This window comes from Meles meles, chromosome 3, assembly GCF_922984935.1.
Source record: "Meles meles chromosome 3, mMelMel3.1 paternal haplotype, whole genome shotgun sequence".
Taxonomy (NCBI): Eukaryota; Metazoa; Chordata; class Mammalia; order Carnivora; family Mustelidae; genus Meles; species Meles meles.
In genome coordinates this window covers 133,179,455-133,201,864 of record NC_060068.1, presented here as the reverse complement: position 1 = coordinate 133,201,864, position 22,410 = coordinate 133,179,455, and the positions used below count along the sequence as shown (strand labels likewise).

General features: G+C 42.3%; 2 protein-coding genes across 3 annotated transcripts in view; one reads left to right on the top strand and one right to left on the bottom strand.

The window, feature by feature from the left end:
* Positions 1 to 21,292, top strand: part of TTC1 (tetratricopeptide repeat domain 1) — a 43,544-nt gene extending 22,252 nt beyond the window's left edge. Inside the window, exons 4-8 of the mRNA XM_045998956.1 lie at positions 1,306 to 1,418; positions 6,299 to 6,335; positions 9,405 to 9,553; positions 12,912 to 12,966; positions 20,661 to 21,292. Coding sequence (XP_045854912.1) covers positions 1,306 to 1,418; positions 6,299 to 6,335; positions 9,405 to 9,553; positions 12,912 to 12,966; positions 20,661 to 20,794 — 488 coding nt within the window. The 3' untranslated portion in view covers positions 20,795 to 21,292. The remainder of the gene's footprint in view (positions 1 to 1,305; positions 1,419 to 6,298; positions 6,336 to 9,404; positions 9,554 to 12,911; positions 12,967 to 20,660) is intronic.
* Positions 15,650 to 22,410, bottom strand: part of PWWP2A (PWWP domain containing 2A) — a 49,282-nt gene continuing 42,521 nt past the window's right edge. Inside the window, exons 5-6 of one of the 2 annotated variants that reach the window (XR_006817658.1) lie at positions 18,534 to 20,137; positions 15,653 to 17,002 (exon numbers count right to left, since the gene is read on the bottom strand). Coding sequence is in view for 1 of the 2 variants with exons in the window: in XM_045998950.1 (XP_045854906.1) it covers positions 20,016 to 20,137 (122 nt within the window). In the remaining variant the exon portion in view is untranslated. Of the gene's footprint in view, positions 20,138 to 22,410 lie in introns of both variants that reach the window. The other variant, XM_045998950.1, reaches the window with a different exon arrangement.

Sequence of the window (22,410 nt, the reverse complement as noted above, 5' to 3'; positions counted from 1 at the left end):
TGTAAAAGCAGGATCCCCCTTTCTCACTTGGAACAATGCTGTGAAAACTGGCCCAGTGGTTCTAGCATGGCCTGGAAAGTGTTTTGCTTGTACTTTAGTCTTTCATGTGCCTTTTTCTTTGGCTGCCTTAAGTAGAGAGATGTTCTGCTTGTCCTTCTGTGTTTCTTATATTTGCTTAAGAATAATTAGTGTTCATTCAGTTAATTTGTGAGAACTATTTGATCTTATAGTAACCTTTTATCACATATGTAAAGTGTATATGCCTTAGAAACATATCGGAATTGGGACGTCTGGGTGGCTCAGTTGGTTAAGCCTTTGCCTTCAGCTCAGGTCATGATCCCAGGGTCTGCAGGACTCCTTGCTCAGCCGGAAGCCTGCTTCTCTCTCTGTCTCCCGCTCCCCACTACTTGTGCTTTCTCTTTAACAAATAAATAAAATCTTAAAAAAAAAAGAAGAAGAAATATATCAAAATGCATATGCTTGGGGCACCTGGGTGGCTCAGTGGGTTAAGCCTCTGCCTTCGGCTCAGGTCATGATCTCAGGGTTCTGGGATCAAGCCCTGTGTCAGGCTCTTTGCTCGGTGGGGAACCTACTTCCCCCTCTCTCTCTGCCTGCCTCTCTGCCTACTAGTGATTTCTCTCTCTGTCAAATAAATAAATAAAATCTTTTTTAAAAATGCATATGCTTTAGAAAGCTAGGAGTAGTAACATTTCCCCCTACTTTTTAGATTTAAAGTTTTTTTTGTTATATCTGGTTTAGCAGTCATCACTTTTTTTTTTGTCCTAAGTACTAATGGTTCTGATTTGAAAGCTTATCTCTTTGTATTTTAGTGTTAAATATTTCAGACCTGAGAAAGGCATAAACAGGCAATTTTCTTTTAATACCCCAACCATAATTCTGTGTATGGCAATGAGTAAATAAATTTATCACCATTTTCTCTCTTAAGAGATTTTTACATTGTTGCTCTTAGCTCCATAAAATGTGTCTCCAGACATTTTAAGGAAGCAGTTTTGGCCAGCTTGACTGCATGGAAGCATATCTTTAATGAAAATACGTACATAGAATTTTTGTCTTTATCCCAAGCCATTAATCCCAGATTTTAGTCTCTTTCGTCTGTCCAGTTCTCTAATCCCCTTTCATTATTCCTTACTAAGTTGATAAGCCAAATGAAAGTTAAACATACAGAACATTCTACTTGAGACCTTTGTTCTGTGAATGGAAAGCTATGCATTCTGAGATACTGTCGAATACAATAATACCAGGAATAAAATCATAATGACCTCTCATCTTTTACCTTATCCTCAGATTATATAGAAGCTGAGAGTTCTTATAGTCAAGCCCTTCAGATGTGCCCATCCTGCTTCCAGAAAGACAGGTCTATTCTGTTTTCAAATAGAGCTGCTGCAAGGATGAAACAGGTATGTGTCTTTGACTTTTTCTTTTTAAGAAGCACATGAACGTGCAGTGTTTTCATAGGATAGATTTTGTTTCAAACTAGCAGAGGGGCTGTCACTCTTTGATCTGGGGGTTGTGAGTTTGAGCCCCATGTTGGGTATAGAGATTAGTTAAAAAAATAAAATCTTTTTAAAAAAGGGACTTAAAGTTGCTGCCTCCATTTTCCTGCACATGTATTTCCCTGATGTAAAGGGCATAGGGAAGATAGGAAAGTATTTCAAAAAAACCTGAGTCAGATTACTGCTAACATTCCTTATGAGAGTGGCTGATTGAACGCCTTCGTGGAGAAAGGCTGACAAAGTCTCCACCAAACTAGGGCAGGTTAATGAAGCAAAAAGCCAAGTAGTGCATGTCCTAGAAGAGCTGCAGCTGCTTAATTTAGGTCTCTGAAATTCTCAATAAAGACTCAAAGGGAGAAGGAAACACCGATGAAAACTCTGGACTTGGGGATGCCTGGGTGGCTCAGTCGTTAAGTGTCTGCCTTCGGCTTGGGTCATGATCCCGGAGTCCTGGGATCTATCCCCTCATCGGGCTCCCTGCTCAGCTGGAAGCTTGCTTCTCCCTCTCCCACTCCCCCACCTGTGATCCCTCTCTCCCTGGGTCTTTCTCTGTCAAATAAATAAATATACAGAATCTTCAAAAAAAAAATTTTAAATAAATAAATAAAACTCTGGACTTGAAATGCTTATTGCTAGGATTCTCTTTCTCTGCCAAAAGTGTGGACACAGGTAGAAATGTCCAACAGTTGGGATGGGAGGTGCCCCTAAATGTAAAATAGGTGTCAGGGACAGTTCAAGAGCATTTTATATTTCCAAAGGATTGAGAACCGAGTTAATGAAGGCTAATGTTCAGGTGTATTGGTTTTGTACAATATTGGTACTAAAAGTTAGGTTTGTTGGTACTAAAAGTTAACCACTTAAGTGGCTCAGTTGGTTAAGTGTCTGCCTTGGGCTCAGGTCATGATCTCAGTGTCCAGGTGTCAGAGGATCACAGGGTTCTTGTCTCATGGAGTCAAAGAATGAATCCTGCGGACACAGAAGGGTGAAGTGAAAGTTCATGAAGTGAACGTGAGAGCAGAAAGCAAAGAAGAAACTCTCTGGAGGAGAGGGGTCCTGATAGGGCATCACTGAGGGCTTTTAGTGGCTGTCTTTTATTGAGAACTGACTGGGAAGCTTGCAGCCTTGAGCTTCTTGTGACGCCTTGATTTGAGCATAGACTATTGATAATATCCTTAATGACTTAATTCCTTGAGGTTTGGCCATTTTCTATGATATTGTAGCCACCAAAGAAAAGTACACCCTAACATCTGAGTCCAGGTGATGTTTCCTTATCTCTTGTTTTGGTTTAGCACTTCTGCCTGCCAGGAATAGTGTCAGAGCCCAGCCAGGGGCCCCCTACTTCTCCCTGCCTATATCTTAACCCTGTCCTTATTTGCTGGGATTGAGCACCACATTGGCTCCCAGCTCATTTGGGAGCCTGCTTCTCCCTCTGCTGTGCCCACCCTCCCCCCTTCCTGTGCTTGCCTGTAGGCACTCTCTCCCTCTCTCTCTCAAATAGGTAAAGTATTTTTTAAAAAATAAAATAAAAGTTAGATTTGTTGCTAATTTTCTGCTATTCCTATTTAGTCAACATAGTCAATTTTAGTGGATTGAAATGATGTGAAATTTTGGCAAGGGGTGGGGGGGTAGGGAACATTTGTTTAAATATGGCTATTTATATCCAAAGCACAAAGAAGAGATTATTTAGCATACCTTTAAGCAACCACAAAGCAAGGTCAAGATTGGGTTAAATTGGTTTTTTTATTGTTTATATCAGGTATTTATTATGTCACTTTCTCTTGTTGCCTAAAATTCTCTAGAGCCTCTACCAAAGTCATTTTTGATGACCAGGTTTTTTTAGTAAAGGGGTGGGAATACTTGAATGACTGAACATCAGGAAAGGGTTTGTGTTTTGTCTTTTGATTCTTTTTGTATGTTTTATTATTGGATTCAGTTTTTAGGTGAAGTACTTTTAGAGTGATTCATATCGAATGGAAGAAGAAATAATTCTAGAATATATAAACAGACATTTTATGTTAGAAGAAATAAAACCAGAGCACTTGGGTGGCTCAGTTGGTTGGTTAAGCATCTGCCTTTGGCTCAAGTCATGAACCCAGGGACTTGATGAGATCAATGCCCACTCAGCGGGGAGCCTGCTTCTCCCTCTCCCTCTGCCATTACCCCCTTCCCTACTTGCTCTCTTTGTCAAATGAGTACAGTCTTTAAAAAAATAAAAATACTTGTTTTAAGTTTACATAGAACAATATTCATTAATATATTCTACCACTGATCGGAATTCACACTTAGCTGGAAAGAATCTTTTGCTTTTGCTTCTTGGAGATATCTTGTCACATTCTCAGACCGGAAACTCATTATGAAATGAGATCAGGGATGTCTTCGATTTCAGGAAAAAGGCCATTTGTCTCCTGAGATTTGGGATTCTTTGTTTCCACGGTTGCTAAGTTATTGATACTGCTTGGGTTGAGCTAGCATAGTCGACCAGTTCTTAAGTTAGGAAAATGTGTATGGTCTTGCTGGTCTTTTGTCTGTCACATCTGAGGAGAGCTCAGAAGAAGTTGTTTTATGACTGTTTCCTATATGAAGGGTAGGTTTGTTGGTGCATGTTTTGTTTTATTCTTTTAAATTGTACTCTTAATATTTTAAGAAGATTCTATAATTAGAGACATAAAAACTTCCAGGATTAATGCACTAAAGTGATTTAAGGAGCATATTCTGAGGTTTTCAAGAAGTGGTGAGTTAACTGCTTTAAGAAGAATTTCTGAAGGCACATATGCAGGCTCAGCATCCCTGACTGAGTGACCCTGACCAAGCTTTACATTTCACATCTTGGAAGAAAAGGCAAACTGGAGTTAAGGTAGAGTTTCAGCTCCAAGCCAGGCTACACAAGAGCAGACAAAGCCCTAAAAGTATAGGCCCAAAGTTGTACATTATGGTATGTGTATCTTATATAAGTTATGAAAGGGTGGCAAATAGGTTCTGATTTTTTTTTTTCATGGCCCTTTGGAGACTACCACTCTTAGGAGCAAATGACACCTGAGGGCGACTGTGACCACAAGGATTCTGTGGTAAAATTGCTTGATCTGCAGAAGCTGATTATAAGCTGCACTGTGACTTAGTGGTCTCTTAAGGGCCCAGAGAATACCACCACAAGTGTACACATAAGTTGTAAAGATTTACTCCTATTCTGAAGACTTTAAAATATGTAATTGTATGTCTTAGATTTATAGAAATATGGCAAATTGAGAAAATACTCACCCGAAATTATACAGATTTCTTTACTATAGGACTTCATAGAGCTTGTAATATGTGAATTTTTAATGATAAACATTGGAAGAGATAAACTATATTTAGTGTCTTGCAGATGACTCTGGAACCTTTTTTGTTATGCATAAAATGCAAATGACCTAAAATTCACCATTTTAACCATTTTAAACTATACATTTCAGTACTATTACGTATGTTCACAGTATTCAGCCATTTACCACTGCCTAGTTCCAGAACTTTTCCATGGCCCCAGAAAGAGACCCTCTACCCATTAGATAGTCACTCCCCATCCTGGAATTTTGATTGAATTCTGAAACTCAGTTTGATAGACATTGTTCTAAAGTATTGTGCAAAATAGTTAGTATTTTCTACAGTAGCCATTATGGGAGTATTGAACATTTTTTTTTTAAGATTTATTTATTAGACATTGTGTGTGCACACATGTGAGAGGGGACAGGGCAGAGGGAGAGAGAGTCTCAAGCAGATTTCCTGCTGAGCATGAAGCCCAATGCAGGACTCAAACTCCTGACCCTGAGATCATGACCTGAACCAAAGTCAAGAGTTGGATGCTCAACCCACTGAGCCCCAGCTCCCCTATTGAACATTTATTTGAATTAACATTTCTGTAATATTGTAGAAAACTTCTAATTTGGGGAAAATAGACACTTTAGAGCTTGAGGGGCTAAATAGCAGGTCAGTGTCAGAGCTGGAATTACAATCTAATTCTTTAGATGTCCATCATTGTTCTCACTGTGCCTTGCTTCTAGATTCAGCGAGGTAAATTAGATATCTTATTTCGTGAAATGTTTTGTAATTTTGTTTCATCAATGGATAAATTAAGATTTATAACCAAGGGCTGCCTGGTTGGCTCAGTCAGTTAAGTGTCTATCTCTTGATTTCAGCTCAGATCATAATCTCGGAGTCCAGGAATGGAGCCCTGCCTTGGGCTCTGAGCTGAGCCTCAGAGTCTACTGGAGATTATCTTCTTCTCCCTCTCCCTCTGCTCCTGCCCCTACTTCTTTCTCTCTCAAATAAATAAAATCTTAAAAAAAAAAAAGATTTGTAACCGAGACTAATGACAAGCCACACTGTGTGTCTATAATGAACCATCTGTATGCTTTCTGGAAGATACCACCCTGGGTATGATAATATAACAGCTTAGCCAAAGAGGAGAGTTATGAACAGTTACTCATATTCACTCATTTGCCGTGCTTATTGATCATAACTTTCAGTATCAGCATTCTAATGTGAAGTACCTTACAATATAATAGGTCAATTCCAACAGTCTTTAAAGATGTTAGGAAGAAACTAGTTTGTTGCTAGGAGGCTTGCACATCAGAGCTGTCACCATATTTTGAATTTTAACTTACTGTAAATAACATGCATGTTTTCATGTGATTTCTTTGAAGAGCATTGTGCATCTCCTTAAGCAGTTATTAATGGTCAGCTTATGTCATTGAGCCTTTGAGCCATTAAGATTGAACTAGGGTGTCACATATTAATGTTATATTTCCTTTTAGGACAAGAAAGAGATGGCCATCAGTGACTGCAACAAAGGTACAACTTTTTAGTCTTGTTACATGTTATATAAAAGAGCATTACCTCAGCTGGACAAATAGTCAGGTGTGTGTAGTTGACCCTTGAACTGCATGGATCTACTTATACATGGCTTTTTTTTTTTCCAATAAATACAGTAAAGAACCCGAAATGTATTTTCTCTTACTATTTTCTTAGTAACATTTTCTTTTCTCTAGTTTCCATTACTGTAAGAGTACAGTATATAATACATAGAACATACATAGTACATATTAATCAACTCTTTGTTGCTGATAGGGCTTGAGGTCAACAGTCGGCTTCATTAGTAGTTAAGTTTTGAAGTAGTCAAAAGGTATATGGATTTTTGGCTGTGTAAGGGTTGGGGTCAGCGCCCCTAACCCCCGCGTTGTCCAAGGCTCAACTGCATATGTGTATACCCTCGCTCTGGGACCTTTAAAGAAGCTTTAAAGTTAAGCCTTCTTAGAGGGGCTGTATAGTAGTCATCCTAGCATAAACGCGCATGTGAATGGATAGCTCTGTCAGTGTATCCTGTATTACTAAGTATGTGAAGAAAAATTCAAAGCTGCCTTGGCAACAGAAGCTTGTGGAACAGAATTCACTTCCTATAGTGTCTAAATTACTTTCTTTGGGGATTGAAATTGAAGATCTTAGCTGCTGCTAGGGCATCTGTATCTGTGTGTTCATAGAGAGGGGGGCAGCTGCGGCGAGGGGCAGCTTCTGTTAGGGAACTGGCACTCCCTTCACATGCAGTAATGCTTCCAGACCCACTTGCCATCATTTTAATTACCTTTTCAGGTTCCACACAGTGAACTGAGACTTTGCTCTCTAATACATGAATTCCATTACGGTCTTTTCATCCTACTAACTTATAGAGATGCTCCCAGCCATAGGATCTCTTTGGTTTTTGGTTGGTTGGTTGGTTTGGGTTTTTATCCAGAGTTTTCCTGATACCCCAGACCATTGTCTTTCCTTTCTGACCAGCTTGGTTTGGAGAACACACATAATCACCTTTCCTTATGTCTTACTCTTGAGTTTCTAAGAAATTACTAGTTTTTAGAATTTTTTTTTTTCAGTCTTCCATCTTTTGGATAATATTTTCTCAGAGAATTGAAGAGTTAGTAGGTACTTTGTATGTTATCTAGTCCTACTTATGCTCAGCATGAATTCCTATCCTTTTTTTTTTCCTTTACATTAATTAATCGCCTCTGTTGGCTTTCTTTCTTTATACTTGGTATTTCTTGATATCTGAATGAAACTGTTAGTACCTTTGAATCTAGCAAAGTTCTTTTTACCTATTATATGTTGGCTGGAACTAATTCTGTTCCATGCAGACTTGACATCTCAAGATTCTTGGCTGTCTGGTAAGCACTGTAGATTTAAGGTGTCCAGAACAGACTGGAACCTCCCCAGTCCACTCACCCACATACCCATAAACAACTTGCAGTTAGGCTTTTTTCATTCTTATAAATGGCATTACCACCCATTCTTGCTTATTCTCTTTTTTTCATTCCACGTAGTTAAATTAATTGCAAGTCCTGTGGGCCCTAATTCAAAGACATATACTTAATCTGGCTTTTTCTCTCCCTCTCCACAATGACCAGCTTTGCCAACACTCTCTGTCATCTGGACTACTACAGTAGGCCGCCAGCTTTCTCACTACTTTCATTCTTGTCCTCCACACTGCAGCCAGAGGGAGAAGTCCTTTAAAACTATAAATCAGATAATGTCTCTAGTCTGCTTGAAACCATTCCAGTGGCTTCTCATCACACTTAGGAAAAAGTGTAAGTTCCTTTCCTGGCCAACAAGGCCTCGTGATCTGGTCTTTGCTTGCATCACTTACATGCCAAGGTTGTTACTGTTTTAGACCCTTTACTCTTGTTGGTCCCTCTTCCTGGTATATTTCTCCTTTCAAATGGCTGGTGTCCTTCAGATACTGCCTTTTCATAGACTTTCACCACTGTTTGAAGTTACCTTATTTCCCCTTTCACTTGCATTTACTACCTTGTTTCATTTTTCTCTGTAGCACTATAACTGTCTGAAATTATATACCTGTATGCTGTCTCCTCTTGCCTACTAGAGTCACTTAAAGCTTTGCGTGAAGGAGAACTTCATTTTGTTTACCACTATACTCCTGAGATACAGATATTAGGTACTAAAGAAATAGTTACTGAAAACATTTATGAATAAAAATTGAGTATATTACTTGAAGGAAAAAAGTTATGGAGCCATGACCTTGCTTTCCAACAGAAAAAGAAACAACTCAAAAGAGTAGGAGAAATGCAGTATAGTTGATCCAAAACGTGGGCATAGGATTTTCAGAAGGGGAGGCATTGCTGGATAAAGGAAAGGATATTAAGCATCAGTGACCTAAAGGTGTTAGAACAGAAGTCTGAAGGAACGATGAGGGTTTAGCCAAAAATATAACCTTGGTAGTCAAGGCATAACCTCGGTTGTTGAGGCCTAGAAAAGACAGAATGATAGCAGAGTCTGCCACCAAACTCTTTTCCTTCCATTTTTTAATTTGTACTTTAAAATTCTCTCTCACTTGTGCACTGTGCATGTGGGTTCTGTGTCCTCACCTATTCTGAACTAGACAAAGGGCAGGTATGTGAAAACAGGACTTCAGGTGTGGACCTGGGTTTCATAACCTACAGCCAGCAAGCCGAATCCAGCCTGCCACCTGCTTGTGGACAGCCCCCGAGCTGAAAATGGTTTTACATTTTTAAATGGTTGGAAATCGAAATATTTCGTGACATAGGAGAATTACATGAAATTCAAAGTTCAGTATCCATAAGCAAAGGTTTCTTGTAGCACAGCCATCTTTATTTACTTCTATATGGTCTGTGGTAGCAGGGTTGACTAGCTGTGACAGAGATGGTCTGTCCTACAAAATGGAAATTATGTATTGTCTTGCCCCTTACAGAGAAAGTGTGCCAGTGCCAGGTGTGGCCTTTGACAAATGACTTTTCCTTTTAGACCCTTGGAGGATGGTTAATAAAGAAACATGATATTGCTGGGCACATAGGCCCTTTTTCTTCATGGTAACAATGATTTCTTCTCTTTTTACAGCAATTCAGTTAAACCCCGGCTATATCAGGGCAATATTGAGGAGAGCGGAGTTGTACGAGAAAACGGACAAGCTAGATGAAGCCCTGGAGGACTATAAATCCATATTAGAAAAAGATCCATCCATACATCAAGCAAGAGAAGCTTGCATGGTAAACCTGATTTTTAAAAATATTTTTTGTCTGTTCCCTGTGTTGCTACTCACTGAATCTTAAATAATCCTCGGGGACCAAACTACCTTCCCTTTATATATTTTTAAGGGCTTACCAAATATATGAGAGACCTAACTTTGAAGTGGTGGTCACAGACCCTCTGTGACCATGTACCATTTCATCTCCATTCTTTAAGTGTTAACTGTGTAAACCTTTAATCCATGGGGTTAACAAGAACTCAGTTTCATTGTTGGGCTTCAGAAATCTTACACAATTTTAGTCCAAAATGAGTCTGAATATTAGAGGTAATAAACTTCTGGTTTTCTGCCCATCCTTTTCAGTCACCAAGTTTCTGTTTACTATCATATGGCCAGCATACTTCCAATTAAATTTATTCCAGATTAGCCTTCTTATCTTTATTAAAATTACTTACTCTTGTCCATGACACTACAGATCCTCTTGGTTCTAATAAACATCATAATATTTTTATATCACTTGTAAATTAGCTAAATGTTACTGATTTTCTCCCCTTCAAAATAACTCCTGGGGTGCTTGGATGTTGCAGTCGGCTGAGCCTCCGACTCTTGGTGTCAGCTGGGATCATGATCTCAGGGTCTTGAGATGAGGCCCCTCGCTGGGCTCCGCAGGGAGTCTACTTAAGATTCTTTCTCCCTCTGTCTCTGCCCCTCCTGCTCGAACTCTCTCTCTCAAATAAATAAAGTCTTTTAAAAAAAAAAATTTTTTTTTAACTCTCCAGATCTGTGCCTCTAGTTTAGCAGTGCTCTTTATCTCTAACGTGCACAGCAACATATATTCTAAAAGACATACTACAGAATCGGATGTATAAGCATTATTGCCCCCCAGATAGTGGGTATTCAAATAAGTTTGGGAAACACGGGCTTCATGAAATAGGTTTCTTCACTGCCAGCCTTTTCAGAGAGCCATTAGAATGGAGAGGTCCATCATGAATGCCTGTGCACAGCAGAGATCGCAGGCCTCCAGCAGGCAAGGGGGAAAGGAAGCTACAGACCTGTTTTATTTAAGCCAGATTTTTGTTATGTGTGGGGTTTTTTGGGTTTTTTTTTTTTTAAGATTTTATTCATTCATTTGACAGAGATCGCAAGTTAGCAGAGAGGCCGGCAGAGAGAGCGGGGGACGCAAGCTCCCTGCTGAGCAGAAAGCCCGATGCGGGGCTCAGTCCCAGGACCCTGGGATTATGACCTGAGTCGAAGGCAGAGGCTTTTTTTTTTTTTTTTAAATCCTCTTCCCTCCTTTACCTCTTTATCCCTGCCTCCCTGATTAAATCCTGTTGACCCCCAGATCTTAGTGGAGATGTCTTGTCCTCAGGGAGACATTTCTGATGCCTCCCTGGTCCCTGGGCTTGGGTGACCTTGTTCTAAACCTTCAAGGGGCCTTATAATTTTTCTTTAGATAGCTTATTTATTGGTGTACCTTATTCACATTTATTTATGTGATTATTTGTTAGTATCTGAGGATTTTGTTCCATATTATATCCCCAGCACCACGTGTAGATTATAACAGTTGACTACAGATTGAGGAATGATGAATGAGCCCTCCAAGCCCCACGTAGTCTGACCCCTGCTTTCTTTCTGACCTCACTTCCACCACTTTCACTCGCTCTCACTCTCTTAGAGCCCCACTGACCTCCTTGCTTTTCCCCAAACCTGGGAGGCATGCTCCTGTGTCCAAGCCTGTCTCAGTCTGCTTGGTCTGTCATAACAAAATAGCACAGACTACATGGCTTAAAGAACAGAAAGCATTTGTCTCAGTTCCAGAGACTGGAAGGGATGATCAGAGTTCCAGCAGGGTTTGCTGTTTGGTGATGCTTCTCTTTCTGGCTTATAGATGGTAGCTGGGTCCTCACATGGTCTTTCCTTTGAGCACAGGGAGGAGGAGGAGGGGAGGAGGAGCAGGAACCGAAGGCAGAGGCTTAATCCACTGAGCCACCCAGGCGCCCCTGTTGTTTTTTGGTTTTTTTTTTAATTGAAACCAAATTTTAAAATGGGAAGATTTTACTAGATAAAAATCTAAGTCAGACCCCTCTTAAAAATTGTGAGATGTAGACATCCTGGGTCCTTCTTGAACTGCTGTATATTGGCATTCAGCTGGAACTCTTCACTTCGTCGCTGACCACACCACTCTCTATTGCCTGCCCGAACGTGGATTCCTTTCCTTATTTACGTTTCCTGTCTGGCTGCTGAGAGTGTTTGAGCCCCTGCAACGCATGATTTCCCACTCATTTCAGACCTGAGGAATGTTGACTAATCTCCCTGCATTAATGTCCTAGATGGTTTGGTTTTTGTTTTGCTTTGTTTTTACATTTGAGATGAATTCCTTCAATAATAACTGATCTTTTATTTATCGAGAAGTGGAATAATGGTAGACAGACTGATTTGGATCATTAAAAGACATAAGCAGTTTGAAACTGGCTTTAATCCTTTACCTGACTTTTAATATCTCTGAATGGTGGTAGGATTGACTTTAATTTGAATGAGGAAAAGGAATAGTTCTTAAAATCTTAGCCAAACTCTTCATAGCCTTTATTCTTGTCACATTGGTTTTAAACCTTCTGTAAGAGGGAGCCTTTTATTTTGGTTGTTACATGCATAAAGAATTTATCTTATTTTGAATCATTATAACTGGGTTGTTAAAACTAAAATTGCAAAGTACTTACAGCCAATTACAGAGCTAAAAGCAGCTATATAAGACTCTAATTTAGATCATTGGTTTTCAAGTGGGATGATTTGGTTTCCGGGGACATTGGCAGTGACTGGAATGGTACTTTGGGCATCTAGTGGCCAGGGATGCTGTCCTCCACCTCCTGCACAAGACCGCCCTCACAACAAAGAATGACCTAGTCCAGAATGTCAGTAGTGTCAAGACTGAAAAATTCTAGGTAGGTGATTCATTTAGAGATATCCAGTATTGATCTGGCGACTTCTTAACAAATTAGATTACACTAAGAAAGGACTTCAAGTTAAAGAATACAAGTCAGCCAAAAAATTTAAAATATGTAACCCATAGTCCCACCACCTAAATATACCACTGTAAACATCTGGAATGTATTCTTTCAGAAATTTTTTTGTCTGTATATTTACCAGATTTCTATTGAGGTCCTCCCTGGGCCAGTGTACCAAGAACTGGGAATATAACAGTGAACCAAACAAAACTCCTGTGTTTGTGTAGCTCATCCACAAATACTTTTTTTTTCTGTATTTAATAGGATCTTACATATGTACATCATCTGATCTGACTCTCACATTAAGCTTGTTTATCAAATTCAAAATAAAGCCAAAAGATTTTTCATCAACCCTTGTTTCTCCTCTTTTCCCCTCAGAGATTACCTAAACAGATTGAAGAACGTAATGAAAGGCTAAAGGCAGAGATGTTAGGTAAGTTTGCTTCCCTTACTTTCCCATGACCCTAGTAGCTAGGAGGAGGGGTGAGGGACAGCAGGATTTGGTATTCACTGGAGGAGAACACAACAGTTAGAAATAGCTTTGGGATCCATCATTTGTTGTGTGAGCCTTACCATGGTGCTAGCGAGGTGTGAGGGCTTAGCTCCAGAAGGGCTAGAGTGCCTTAGAGAGGATGTCAGCTTTTGAAAAATGAAACTTCTATTTTGTTTTTCTTGAGAAATTTTCCTATGTTCAGGAATACAAACGTGATTCAACCTGGGATCCCATTAACGTCTATTTCAGATCATGAGTTTCATGAAAACAGTTGGGTTTATTCATTGAGTAAACAACTTAAGTTCTTAATTTCATTAGAATACAGATACTGCAAGTCAAAATCATGTCAGAACCGAGGGAATGTTTGTTTTGAAAATGGCATTTAGTGTTTGGAGAGGGCAGCAATTAGGAGTAAATAGTGAGGGGACAGAAGACTGTGAGTGGAGTGCAGGGCAGATGGACTCATGGGTTAGTTTTCGTATCTGACAAAGCATTTTATAGTTGGAATCAGAGAAGCCCTCCCATGAACAGTCTGCTTGATAAGGGGAGTAAAAGTTCTTGGACAGAGACCTACCCAACATACTCTGCTCATACCCTGTCTGAGATATCCCTGCTCAAGATCTGTTGTGTTCTTCCTTATGAGCATTTTCTAAAATTACCATGTGAATTGAATTTAATATATTGCAATCACATGGGCCTAAAGGAAAAATCTTAAAATAAATTGAGGTTGGCCACTTATGGCCTTTAGGCGTTATATCCAGAGAAAGAGAACATATTTTCCAAAGGATCACTCTGCTAGCAGAGCTGATTGAGAAGCCATTAAACGTAGGCAGTCCACAACCCTCTGGCTGCTGCTGAGAACTGTTTTTAGAGTTGGGGAGACTTCTGGAGCCCACCCCAGTTTTTCCAAAAGACACTCCCTAATTACATATATAAATTTGACACCATGTTGGAGGAGAAAAATTATTTTGGAGGTGCTCTCTCTCAAAAAAGAGGGAAAAGAGCATTTTCCACCTATTCTAACAATGACTCTTTGTTTTAGAAAAAAGATAGTATGTGTACTTAGCTGTGTTTCATGCTGAGAGAGATGATGTCGGGGTGGCCGTGATGGACTTGGAGAAGACCTATGGCGTTGTTCTCTGAGTCCATTTTTTTGAGCCAGTATGAAACCCTACAGGGATGGATATAAACTGAATCTTGCAGCAGTTGTCAATTCCAGATGGAATCAAAACTTCATTTTTCCTTGCCTGGCTGGCTCAATCACTCTAAATTCTCATGAGCTGAAGTTTCTGTCTCCTCAGCTTTGGGTTTTACTTATATGAGACCTTTTCCCTCTTCGTTTGAAATACTCAAGTTGAATCCATTCTCAGTTGCTTCTGTAATGAATTCTCTCCTCTTATCAGACTTAAGCAGTTTAAGTTGTGTGGTAAATATGATGTCAGTTTGTTGTTACACAGAAATAGTGTGAATGGCTGAACTCCTTCATCTTCTTCCTAAGTATAAAGATCATGAGCAAGATACTGCTTCTAGGCGTTCCCCACCATCGGAGAGCCTGAAAGGGAGAAACCGCCCTCTGTATGGAACCTCAGCCCCATAAAAGCTTCCTGAAGTTCTTCTCTCCCTGTTACAGAGGACATAACTGTGCTTCATGTGCTTTGAGATCCTTGGAGGCTACTACTCGCTCTGCAAGATAATGCGGACATTATCTATTACTAAATTATCTACTATCTATCTATTATCTATTACTACATTATCTACTATCTGTCTATTATCTGTTACTACATTATCTATTATTAGACATTCCGAGCAAGCTTTGCAGTGGACTGCAAGATTTTTTGTGCTGGTTTCTCTGGAAATGCTGGCTTCTGCTGAAAAATCGGCAGTTAAAGATTTGAAAAACTGTTCAACGCTGCTTGTTATTGGCATTTACGAAGTTGGGTAATTATTTAGTAATGTGAGCTTTTATTTAGGTTTGTTCAATAATCTTTGACTTGCTTTTTCAAGTCAAGTAACTTGACTTCCTTTTTGTTAGAAGAGCCATGTACCTGTCTCCATGGGGAAAAAAAAATCCCAATTGGAACAATGAAGGGGGCAGAACATACATATCATTCCTCCCTTTCTCGCCGATCATTTAGAAATATCATTAGGACAGGCATGGAGACCCAGAGTGGCCGTCAGTCCTGGTGCTGCAGCCCTTTGTAGTCACAGGGAACAGCATGTTGGCTTCAGATTTGAGGAAAGCGGTCAGCAACTGTTATGTTTCCTTTTGTCCTTTTCTCTTGGAAGATTAGCCTTGTGGCTATGATAAGCTAGGAAATGTAAAGTTTAAAAGGACTTAGGGTATGATCAGTGGTGCAGGACAGAGCACCCAGGAAGCTCAGAGCTTTTTTAAGGGACTGGTAGTACTAGTTAGTAATCAATGCCCTATTTATTTGGCTTTGCTCAAATCTAGTGATTTTCACTTTTTTTTTTAAATAGGAGAACTTCTTTTTATTTTTTAAGATTTTATTTATTTATTGGAGAGAGAGAAATAGTGAGAGAGAACAGGAGCAGGAAGGAAGGAGGGGGGAAGCAGGCTCCCCGCTGAGGAGGGAGTCTGACGTAGGACTTGATCCCAGGACCCTCGGATCACAACCCGAGCTGAAGGCAGACGCTTAACCAACTGAGCCACCCAAGCGCCCTAGAGAACTTCTTTTTTAAAAAATCTTACGTGATTACACCAAATTAGAATGGCTAGTAAAATAAAAGCAAGGAAAAATATCTTATATGAAACCACAAATTAGAAAACAAAGAGTGGTATTTTATTTTTATCAGTTCAAATGTATAGATAGCATTTACTATAATCAGAATAACCAGGCAAGTTTGAGGAACGTAATAATTTGAAATGGGATTTGGATGGTAGGCCCAGCCTCATGAGTATCTATATCTAATTTATTTCTGAGTTTGACTTCACAGCATTAAATTTTTTGTCCACCTAGGTAAATGGTATAAAAACAATTTCAAAGGTAGAACTGATGAGACCTTTTCAGAATCCTTGAAGCTCCTCAGCTCAGCCAGCGGACACGGAGGGCCGAGGTTCAGTGTACTGCTCCACATGCAGCAGCACCTCAAGAAGCCTGGCTGCTTAACCTTGTAGGGGAGATAGACCAGTGCCTTCCTGGGGTTCAGCTCTGTACACGCTGGGTGATGAGCTGGGCCTCATCTTGGCAGCAAGATGGGGGCAAGAGCTGTGTAGTTGGGAGGCCAGATGATGCTGGCATAGATCTCTGGATAAGCCTCAGTTGCAAATAGGAAAGAATGGGATGAAGACTTTTGTCATCATCATTTGTAAATTGTTTTGTCCTATATCCTGGCCTGGCCATGACATCTCAAACAAGTAGAATTGCTAAAAACCTGTACATGTGTGTTTGTGGTTCTTTCTTGATCTCCTGTCATCTCCTTGTATTGAACTGCGAGGTGGAAGATAAAGTTATTTGCTTTCTCCGAAAAGTAACGTGGGCTATTTTCACATCATGTAAGAGGGACACTCCATCCAGGCACCCTGTCCCGCCAGTCACTAGAGAAAGGTGTCCACAGTTAGTTTTCAGTACCAGGCTTCTGCTCTTGATTCCACTGGCCAGATACAAAAGCAAGTTATTTATGGGGGGCTGGTTCACAGAATGCATTGCTCACACCAGCTTCCCGTGAGAACTCATTCAAAATGCACGTTGTTCAGGTTCCATCCCCGTCCTGCTGAATCGGAGATGTCGGTGGGGGGGGGTGTTTCTGGGCCACGCTGGAGTTTATCCAGCACTGTGTGGGCATGTGACTGCTGTGTGGGGACAGAGTCCAGGCAGCCCAGGAGAGGACCTCAAAGGGAGTGATGGAGGTGCTTTGCGGGGATGCGGCCAGGAGTGGTCAGCCTCTCTGCTCTGAGCGGTTCCTCCTGAGCGGAAGCAGCATGTCATGAATTTTGCTTTTCCCTCTTGTGTTGTAGCTGCAGCAGAGAAAAAAGAAAAAGCAGATATTTCACAATGCACTAGACTTGAGATAGCAGACAGCTCTCTGTGGCCAGCCATTCCTTTCCACGTTCCATTTCTGGTGTTTGTTAGGACAAGTTGTCACTGGAGAAATGAGTCAGCTCACCATGGGTTGTCACCATTTACCAAGTGGGTAGGGTACAGGGTTCTAGAACCAGCTCCCTTACCCAAGGTCACAGGAAAGTCTTGACATTGTCACTGACTCCTAAAACTGCTGAAGCCACACATTCCCTCAGGGAGTATCAGTGTGTATATTTTCACTGCTTTCTGCCTCATTTCTTCGTTGTCACTCCTTCAGCTCCTCTCAGGAGAAGCATTCCCGCTTCCTTGACAGTTCTGTAAGGCTTATTTCAGCCTCCACTTTCACCGGAGAGCTCATCTAGGCATTTGATTTGGCTGTGATTTTTATCTTCCATATTCTGTGCTGTCTCTTGATAAGCCTTTTACTTAGAGGAAACCAAGAGACAGCTTTTGTGGCTTAGGGCCTGCCTCATAAAGAGGAAATGCGGTGTCAGGATTCAGCTGTATCCCATTGGGCCCAAACGCCAGGAATCTTAAGGAGGTAAAAACAAACGGCATTCCTGGCTCCCCTCGGAGTAAATGGACCACTCCACAGTGAGTATCTCAAAGAGAAGTTACACATCATGTGTCCATTGGGTTATTGTGATACAGTGATACTTAGAGGCATAGAAACTAATTTATCAGATCTGGATCTCTTGTCCTAAACATTCTTGTCTGAGCACAAGCAGTTTTGGACTCTTCTCTTTGCCTGCAGTCTAGGCTAACAAGAGGAGATCCGTAGTCAGGGACATGTTGACACATTCTGGCTGAGTGATGGTGCCAGAACTGCTGCAAGTAGAAATAAAGAAACCCAACTGAGTACTGCCCAGATAGGGAAGGTGTCGAATGTGGCAGCCAGTGCAAAGAGGCTAACTTGGCAGATGATCCTGTCTTAGGGACCAGGAGTCTGCACTAGTCTCAACCAGCATCAGGGAAACTCAGTGTGACTGTGTATCTGTTTATGAGAAGGACTTGTTCAGTGAATAAATGCCTTCTTTGCTGTGATGTTGTACTAACTTTCTGTGAGAACCACCTCCAGGATCTCCTCTTCTGATTCATTCATCCCTTTGCCACAGTGTTATTAACTGAGAGCTCAATTCTCAAACCACCAGTGGCCTTCTCTGTGGCACAAGAACCAGAGACCTGTGGCCTGGCTCATAGGATCCTGCCAGGACATGCCCTTCCACCTGCCTTTGAGCCCACTGGACACTCTGTTCGCCCTTGCCTGCCCTTCTGTATGCATTTATTTAAACCATGTTTGCCTACACTTCCCGTTCCCCCTGTCTCAAGTGGCTTCAGTCCTGTCTGCCCTTGGGTGGTGATTCAGATGGCACTCTTAGATGGGCATCTGCCGGATCTCCCCTCCTCCCTGCCCGCTGGGAAGGAGTCCTCTTACTAGCTCTCCTGGCACACTGTATCTCCACTTACCTCTGAACCTTCGGCTTCCACGTGCATGGCTATCTTCCCCTTCGCATCTCAGCTGCTTCTGGTGCCACCACACACAGCAAGATGCCCCACGTGAACTTGGGACTGTGGATCAAATTCAAGTCTAATAATCTGTGGTCTTCCTGATGCAGAGACTTTCCCACTGTGTGTCTCTTGTAGGTGTCTCAGGCACTTGGTGTCCCTTGTGTTCTTGAGCAAGCGGAACTGCCTGTGCTCTCGTCACAAGATAATAGAATAAAACTATTGCAGAATGTTAAAAAGGCTGAGAAGGAAGGAAAATGACTAATAGCCCTATGTATAGGTTGGGCCCACAGAGAAGCAGAACCATGATTGGAATAGAAGGATGAGAGACTGATTGGGGACGTCCCTGCAGTGGGGATGGGCTGAGAACTGTCAGATGCCTGTGGAGGAGAGAGGAAGCTCGTAGGAAAAGTCTCACGCAGCAGTGCAATGCTAAGAAAGTTCCATCAGAGACAGTGAGGAGCCACAGTTGCCTGTCAGAGTTCCTAGTCTGTCCCTACCGTGCTCGGTCATGGATGGGGACGTGCCGCCTGCAGCGGGAGAAGCACGTTTTCCTGAGTGCCTCTCCACAGAATCAGTTCAGCTATAAGGGCCAAGCTCGTGGTGACTGGAAACTCCTGGTCGGTACCTCTGAGCACTGCCACGTGTGGTCTCTCCTGAGACGCCTTCCTCTCGGCCCCTACACGGGGCAGCGAGCTCTCCTGCCCAGGGCACACCCACCCCTGCGTCTGTGTCTCCTGGCCAGACTGAGAGTGTTCCAAAAGCCGAGAACCAGCTTTACTCTGTAGCTCCCATCACGCCACAGGTTAGATACTCTACAGTGACCACTCCATGGTCACCGCGCCGCAAAATGGCCTTGTGGCGGGCCCTCCGTCCAGGGGTGCCCCAGCCTCGGCCGCCAGTCCCAGCAGCTCGGGCGACAGGGCGCTGATGCTCCCGGGTAGCGTGATGTGAAGATGTCTTGAGATTCAGTCTCACTTCACTCACTCCAAAGAGCCAAGGCTTGTGCCAGCAGTGACATTTTCATTCGGCTTCTTGAACTGCTTGCGCCCTTCCCCGTCCTCCTTCCTCAACCCTGGGACAGACTGCCAATGCTCTGGGTCACTCCCGCTTGCCCGAGGATGTCCCCTCCTTTTTGTGCTTGTTGTGGCCCCTACCTGTGCATCCGTCCACTCGAGACCGTGCCCTGGCCGGCACCTGTGTGCAGGGATGGGCTGTGCCGGCGAGTCTCGGTAAACAGGCGCGCCCGGCATGTGTTCAGGTTAGGGTTGGGAAGCCTGCCTGCAGAATGGTCAGCCTGGGTTCTACAAGCTTCCTCAGAATATGGAGAGCTTCTGGGGGCTAAATCTTAGACTGAGACCAAAAATTCTTTCCGTGAATTATTAGAAAAGGCCTTGACATTTAAAGGCCATGTGTCTATAAGTTCTTTACCTGGGCTTTACTTCAAGGTGGAGGCCTCAGAGGGATAAAGTTACTACACTGGGAGAGCAGGAAGGAACCTATAGCTCCGATGATTAGGATTTCTTTCCCTTTGACCCCCATTCTCCTCTCCACTGGAAACAGGCCTGCAAGAAAAATTAGAACAGTTTAGAAAGGGTCAAAACTTATATTCATCTATCCCAGTCAACATTTTCCAGAACACTGTTAGTTTCAAATATTCCATCCCTTTGCCCCATAAGTCCCTGTAAATCTCTCAAAAGTCCTGAAATCTCCAGTTTGAGGCATACAGACTCCGTGGCGGTCAGTTTGGCCATCATTCATCCCAGGGTTTATGTCCTTGTTTCTCTAGCCAGTCTGGACAGGAAGCTGTGCTTTCCCAGAGAGAGCCAGCAGGGCTCCCTCACAATCATCTCTGAAATCACAGGCATGGCAGGGGGCGGGGGCGGGGGGGGGGGTTCTGGTGCAGAGGTACTGAAGTGACCACATTGCCAAGGGGACTAAAAGTTTCATAGTTTTAAAAGCAGCAGTTTCTTTAACTGCAGAGAGATGCTCTTTATATTTTATAATCAGATAATAAGGCAGGATCAGTTGGGGTCTTCTGTTTGTTTATTTCCCATATTTATCTGAATTTTCCCTTTTACATTGCAGGTAAACTAAAAGATCTTGGGAACTTAGTTCTTCGACCTTTTGGACTCTCCACAGAAAATTTCCAGATCAAACAGGATTCCTCTACTGGTTCCTACTCCATCAATTTTGTTCAAAATCCAAATAATAATAGATAACAAAGTTAACAGTAGCTTGTAAAGCTGGCTTAGAGATTGTGTGCTGCTTACTATTTAGCAAGGGGGAGGCCCTGCCAGTATTTAACTTTTAAAAGCGTTTTATCTCAAAAATAGGCTATCTCCTAGGGCCCAGTGCTCCCTTTTCCCTCTTGTTTTATAATCAGGGTGAAATGCACTTCTGATGTCATAAGCCTAATTTGATTCCCATTTTAAGGTGGTGTCTGTGCAGCTGTTGCCCTTGGTTCTGGCTGTCCTCGGCTTTGTCCAGGACGAAGCCTGCTTGTCAAAGCCGACTTCCCTGAGCTATAACACACGAGCCCAGCCAGAGTAACTCCCGTCCCAAGCAGACCTGCCGGTCGGAGACTGCCCAGACATGATTCCTGGGGTTCCCGCCTGCTGTCCCCTCTCCTTGATTACTCATGTTGCCCAGGCTGCCGGGCATGGGCTCCGGCGGCTCGTGGTTTCCTCTATGGTAAATAAACGCTTTCTGTGACAGTCTGAGCTGGCTTGTGAATTTTGTCCCCATAACGACAGCTAAAGCAGAAGGCGTCTCTGGCTTCGAGAGCAGTGTTGCTGAGTGTTACTGGAGTCCACAAATCTGCCCAAAGTCTTGGTTGCCACCTCGAAGATGATCTTGAAGAAGTGGCCATTCTACTGCATACTCGAATGCAGAAGAAACTCCATCTCACAGGCTGTCTTGGGCCTCTTCAGGTTTGTGCAGATCATTATGAAGTGAGTGTTTTTGCCCAAGAATCAGTCTTAACAGTGTCAACCTAAAATAGCTTCCTTCAGGTAGGGTGGTATGTAAAATCCAGAACAAACCGTCATCGTTTAGGCTACACGAACCCAGAGGTTTCAAAGGTGGGTTGAGGTTTTTTCCTAGTCATCAGTGATTGCTGGTGAGAAACTTCCCGTTGCTCTGGTTTGAATGTCAAAGGCAGTGACATGCAGGTTTCATCTTAGAAGGGAAGTGCCGGTCTCATTGTGTGAGGAACGCTGCAGTGGCCCCCTCCCAGCGTGAAGCACGCAGTGCTGCTTTGATCTGTGCCTCGAAGCCCCTTCACAAGTGTCAGCAGGTCGCAGAACGACGTGCAGTCCTAACTGTGATACCCTGAGCCTGCCGTCTGGATTGTGAAAATGAAATTCTTCATGGAGTTAACAAGGGGTAAGGGAGAGGGAGAAAGAGCGTGGTTACTTTTGCTTTGCTATCTTTGTGGTAAGTCTGGCATCTAATAATCAGAAAAAGCGTGCGTGTGAAATCACAGAAGTTGCCAAAGCCTCGGCAATGAGGGCCTTCCGTGCGGCAGGCAGTGCCAGGATGGCAGCTCCCAGCTCTTTCTCCCCGCCTCGCCCCCCACCCACCCCGGGGACCCCTTCACGCTCAAGAAAGTCTAAACAGTGTTTTGGTTTATGTGGATTATATCCATTGATGTTGACCAGGTGAGAAATTAAAACTGAGATTCTCTTAAATATTTAAGTAATTCCTTTAAAAATAACAAATACATTTCCTGTTGGTATAAATAATATTTTTTAGAAAAATATCTCCAAAAACAAAAACATTTCAGTAAGAGGAATGACATTACTCTACATTTTTGCAAATCCTTTTCATATGTGGG